The following is a 5,578-nucleotide window of genomic DNA, read 5'->3' on the forward strand; positions in this document are numbered from 1 at the left end:
AAGGATCAAGTTATCATTACATGACGCTCCATCACCAGAATATCCGTGCGCAGCGAAAAATTTCAAGACATCTGTAACGAGCGTGTGGCGCCCTGCCTAGCCTAGTTTCATTACCTCGCCAGGTTCGGCAGGCAACCTTGGTCGTGCGTGAAGAATAAACACTGACGAGCGCGGCTCGGCAGTGAGTAGCTGTTACCCCGCCATGCGTTTGGGTCGTCCTTGTTAGATCGCGGGCGCCTCGCCCCCTCGTCCGCGGTCCCGGGGCAGATCGTGACACTGGCGACGAGTACAGTCAACGTGTCGACCCAGGCCATCGAGAGCGGCAAAACAACGCCCCCCGCATCTGCCGCCATGCCGCTGTACGGAAGGCTCGAGCCGTTCGAGGGAGACGGGTCCGCCTGGCCCATCTATGAGGAGCAAGTTCACGTGTTTTTCCGCGCTAACGACACGCCCGAGGAGAAACAGCGGGACATTTTCCTGGCAAGTTGCGGAACCCAAGTCTTCAGTCTCCTGCTCGACCTCCTAAAGCCGGCTATACCGCATACCAAGACGCTCAGCGAGCTGCTCACTACACTGCGCTCGCACTTCAGTCCGGCGTCGTCCACGCTAATGGAGCGTTTCCGCTTCAACAACCGGAGCCGCCGTGAAGGGGAGAGCCTCGGGCAGTTCGTCGCCGCGCTACGAGGTTTGGCGAGTACCTGCGCTTTCGGGGACCAGCTGGACTCGCTGCTACGGGACCGTTTCGTCTGCGGCATAAACAGCCCCGCCATGCAGACACGTCTCCTGGAACTTCCCGACCCCTCGCTGGACGACGTGGTGAAAGCAGCGCTGGCGATGGACGCGGCGACAAAAGACGCCGGCGAGATTGCGCGTGCGGCGTCAACAGAAGCGGCGGTCAACAAGATGGTGGCAAGGGGCGGTATATGCAGTCGCTGCGGTGACGCCCATTCCCCCTCACAGTGCCAGTTCGTACATTCGCAGTGCTTCACGTGCGGAAAAACTGGGCACCTTGCACGAGTATGCCGAACGGGGAAGCAGAACAGCGCACCACAGCAGCAGCCTGGATCAAGCCCAGGTTCCTCAACAGCCCGCGGTCAGGGTAGTCGTCGCAAGTGGCGGCGGGGACGTGCGGCAGCAGGCTCGGGTTCCTCCGCGGCCAGGCTCAACGTCGTGTCCGAGAACCCGCCGATTTTCGACATGTGGCACACAGGCCTTGTCCCGTCGTCTGTGCCGCCGTACGTGCTGACCGTCGAAGTTTGCGGGCGCCCCATTTCCATTGAACTGGACACGGGGGCCAGTGTGTCGGTCATGGCTGGCAAACTTTTCAAAAGGACCTTCCCCGGAGTGGCCGTGGAGGCTTCAGGCGTCATGCTGCGGAATTACTCTGGAGAGCTTTCCCAGGTCCAAGGCCAGGCCCAGGTCAGCGTTCGTTTTGGCAACAGGGAAGCAACCCTTCCTCTGTATTTGACCAAGGGGTCATCACCGACGCTGCTCGGCAGAAATTGGATTTGCGCACTGGGTGTTCGGCTGCCAGAAGGCCAGGAAGCAGCCCTACATGGCTTACAAGACATCCCGAGCCTCCTAACAGATTTCCAGTCACTGTTCCAGCCAGGGGTGGGCACATTCGCCGGTACGACTGGTGGCATCCATGTACCCGAGGGATTCCGGCCTCGGTTTTTCAAGCCTCGCCCGCTGCCGTTCGCACTGAAGGACGGGGTAACCCAAGAGCTGCAACGGTTACAGCGAGAAGGCATCCTGGTACCAGTCAAGACTGCGGAGTGGGCCGCTCCCATCGTTCCAGTCCCCAAGCGAGATGGTAGTGTCAGAATCTGTGGGGATTTCAAGGTTACGATCAACCCCATCGCTACCGTCGAAAAGTACCCCCTGCCTCGGATTGAAGATCTCTGGTCGGCTTTGTCTGGTGGCCAGAAGTTCACGAAGCTCGACCTCAGAGACGCGTACCAGCAGTTGGTGCTCCAGGAGGCCTCACGGAAGTATGTCACGATATCGACAACTATGGGGCTTTTCCAGTATACGCGTTTACCATTTGGCGTGACCTCGGCACCAGCCATCTTTCAGAGAGAGATGGACAACCTCTTCAGGGGCATGAAGCACGTGGCAGTGTACTTGGACGACATCCTCGTCACCGGTATTGACGATGGAGACCACATGCAGAATCTGCACAACGTTCTGGCCCGACTTCAGGATGCTGGTCTCAAGCTCAAGCGGGAAAAGTGCGTGTTCATGGTTCCCAGTGTAGAATACCTCGGACACGTCATCTCCCAAGCCGGCCTGACTCCGGCCCCCCGCAAAGTTGAGGCTGTTCTGAAGGCGCCGAAGCCCCGAAACAAGAAAGAGCTGCAAAGCTACCTTGGTCTCATCAATTTCTACAGGAGGTTCCTGCCCAACCTGTCTGCGCATCTACAGCCACTGCACATTGTGCTTCGAGATGGCCAGCATTGGGTGTGGAAGAAGGAGCAGGACGTGGCCTTTGAGCACAGTAAACAGCTAATCACCAAGGCACCGGTGCTGGTGCACTTCGATCCAGCCAAGCCTGTTGTCCTTACTGTAGATGCATCACCCTATGGTGTAGGAGCCGTCCTAGCGCACAGAGACAAGGATGGCCAAGAACGCCCGGTGTCGTTTGCTTCTCGACGTCTTCACACAGCAGAGCAGCGTTACAGCCACCTGGACAAGGAAGGCCTGGCCCTCATGTTTGGCGTCGAGCGTTTTCACCAGTACCTGTGGGCCGAAACTTCGAGGCAGTGACGGACCACAAACCACTGCTGGGGCTACTGGGGCCAGACAAGGCGGTCCCCGTGCAGGCATCACCTCGAGTGGTACGATGGGCCTTGAAGCTGGCGGCCTACAGCTACCAGTTGGTGTACCGTCCGGGAAAAGACCTGGGACCTGCCGATGCCCTGAGCCGGTTGCCGCTGCCAGAGGTGCCTGCTGCTGTTCCAGAGCCAGCTGAAGTGCTCATGCTGGAGCATGCGTACCCAGAGGTACTCTCCAGGTCTGCTGTGTCGCAGGCGACCAGTCGGGACCCGGTCCTGTCCCAGGTGGTGAAGGCAGTATCCCGAGGGGAGGAGTTGGTGCAGCAGCCCTACAGCCACAAGACCGCTGAGCTGAGCCTGGAGCAGGGCTGCCTACTTTGGGGTTCCAGGGTGGTGATCCCACAAAGTCTCCGGTCCAGGGTCCTGCAGTTGCTGCACGCGGGGCATCCTGGCGTGGAAAAGACAAAGATGGTGGCCCGGTCCCACGTTTGGTGGCCTGGACTGGACCAGGACATCGCTCACATGGTGCAGAGCTGCCAAGTCTGCCAGGAACATCAACGGGCCTCGCGTCATGTGGAGATCACACCATGGCCATTCCCACAGAGGCCCTGGTCCCGCCTTCACGTGGATTTTGGGGGCCCCTTCAAAGGCCACTACTTCCTGGTGGTAGTCGACGCATTTTCCAAGTGGGTAGAAGTCCTACCTGTCACCACTCCGTCAGCAGGTGCGACCATTGCAGCACTTCGGCAGGTTTTTGCAGCCCAGGGGCTGCCGGACATCATAGTCTCCGATAATGGGCCCGCTTTCGCCAGCGCAGAGTACCTGGCCTGGCTGACAAAGAACGGAATCCGCCGAACGATGGTTCCTCCGTACCACCCTGCTTCAAACGGTGCAGCTGAGCGGGTGGTGCAGACTATTAAGGACAAACTTAAGAGCCAGGCTGGGGATTTCCGTACGCAGGTCGCCCGCATACTCTTCCAGTACCGGACTACACCTCATGATGTCACCGGCCGTGCCCCCTGTGAGCTTCTGCTGGGACGGATGGTGAAGACACCGTTGGACATTCTGCATCCAGACCTCCGGTCTACGGCGCTCCTCAAACAGCTGAAGCAGAAGCTGGCTGCTGACAAACGGTGCCGTCCTTGGCCATTGCCGGAGCCTGGAGTGCCAGTATTCGCCAGGAATTTCCGTTCTGGCCCACCTTGGTCTGCTGGACAAGTGGTCTCGCCTGCAAGCTCCTCCTCTCTGCTCGTACGAATGCAGGATGGAACCACATGGCACCGGCATGCTGACCATGTGAGGGCTAACCGCGGGACCTGGCTTGCATCCACGGCAGCACCAGCTGCATCCACGGCAACACCAGTTGCGGCCAGTGAGACAGCCATTTCGCAAGGGACAGGCGCCTCCAGTGGTGCGCCACTAGTTGGGCCACCGGCAAGTTCAGTGCCATCTCTGCCAACCACAGCAGTGTCTCAGGAGGAATCAAGCGTGGCACAGGCAGCACCTGGTGCTACAGCACCTAGTCCCTCAACACCTGTACCCAGGCGGAGCAATCGACGACGAAGGGCACCAGACCGCTTTTCGCCTACCTAAATGAACGTCGAACCGGCTGGGACTTGTATTTTTTTTATGTTGTGTACAATAACTGGGGGTGAGGGGTGTAACGAGCGTGTGGCGCCCTGCCTAGCCTAGTTTCAATACCTCGCCAGCTTCGGCAGGCAACCTTGGTCGTGCGTGAAGAATAAACACTGACGAGCGCGGCTCGGCAGTGAGTAGCTGTTACCCCGCCATGCGTTTGGGTCGTCCTTGTTAGAGCGCGGGCGCCTCGGCCCCCTCGTCCGCGGTCCCGGGGCAGATCGTGACAATCCAAGGCGTTATGGAGAGCGATCAGCGTTTGCTGCTAGACCGTGGCATTTGCGTCGGGAGCGTTATTCCTAGGGTGCATGAAGGAAGAGGAAGTGTGGTGCTAACGAACTTGAGCCAACAATACAGACATCTGAGGAGGGGCAAGACGATTACATACACCGAAGAAATCATGGCCGTCAACGGTGCGTTCACCTTTTCATGTTTTGACGAAGCTACAACACCGGCCCGAATACCTCAACCGCCCCTCAACGTCCGCCTAAAGCATTACCCGTCGCGAACAGCAACAGCTCCCATGACTTCTGTAGCAATACAATGACTGTTTCTTGTCATCAAGAGTTCTCCGGCGCCATTTGCTAAGCACCGCACCATAACGGAAGAAAATGCTGCACCACTCCGTCAGAATCCCTACGGTGTCTCGACGTGAAAACGAGATGGTATCAAGAGACAAATCGACGAAATGCTGCAGGATGACATAATACAGGCTTCAAAAAGTCCGTGGGCATCACAAGTTGTCTTGGTGAAGTAGAATGATGACACTCTGCCTTTAACAGCGAAGCTGTTGAGCAAATCATTCCTTGTGAGCCAATCCAGAAAACTATGACCATCATAAACGGATAGGTGCCACAGAAATTGGGGTAAATTCTACTACTCGCCACTGCTCCACTAAAAAGGAGCAATGACGTTGAACAATGGCAACAGCCAGTCCAACAAATGGCTTAGGAGCGACGGCGCCGAGCCGAAGATCCCGGGCATGTACAACGAGTGAATACTAGGAAACCGGAATGGCAACGGAGGCTGCGAGAAGGCCCCGAAACGATGAAAGGCCTACGCCAACGACGACGTGCTCGTAGATCTATGCGAGGGGGGAAGCGCATCCTTCCACCTCTCATGGTGGTAGAATATGATGGTTGAAGTCTTACTTGGTGGTGGGGCTT

General features: G+C 57.8%; 1 protein-coding gene and 1 pseudogene across 1 annotated transcript; both read left to right on the forward strand.

Annotated features, from left to right (window-relative positions):
- Positions 1-351: 351 nt before the first annotated feature.
- On the forward strand, positions 352-2,769 carry LOC119405701 (uncharacterized protein K02A2.6-like). The gene has a single exon (XM_037672541.2). The coding sequence runs from the start codon at positions 352-354 to the stop codon at positions 2,767-2,769; it is 2,418 nt and encodes an 805-aa protein (XP_037528469.2).
- Positions 2,770-2,845: 76 nt separating this feature from the next.
- Positions 2,846-4,370, forward strand: LOC125759950 (uncharacterized protein K02A2.6-like; annotated as a pseudogene).
- The last annotated feature ends 1,208 nt before the right edge of the window (positions 4,371-5,578 follow it).

Source organism: Rhipicephalus sanguineus, chromosome 9, assembly GCF_013339695.2.
Source record: "Rhipicephalus sanguineus isolate Rsan-2018 chromosome 9, BIME_Rsan_1.4, whole genome shotgun sequence".
NCBI lineage: Eukaryota > Metazoa > Arthropoda > Arachnida > Ixodida > Ixodidae > Rhipicephalus > Rhipicephalus sanguineus.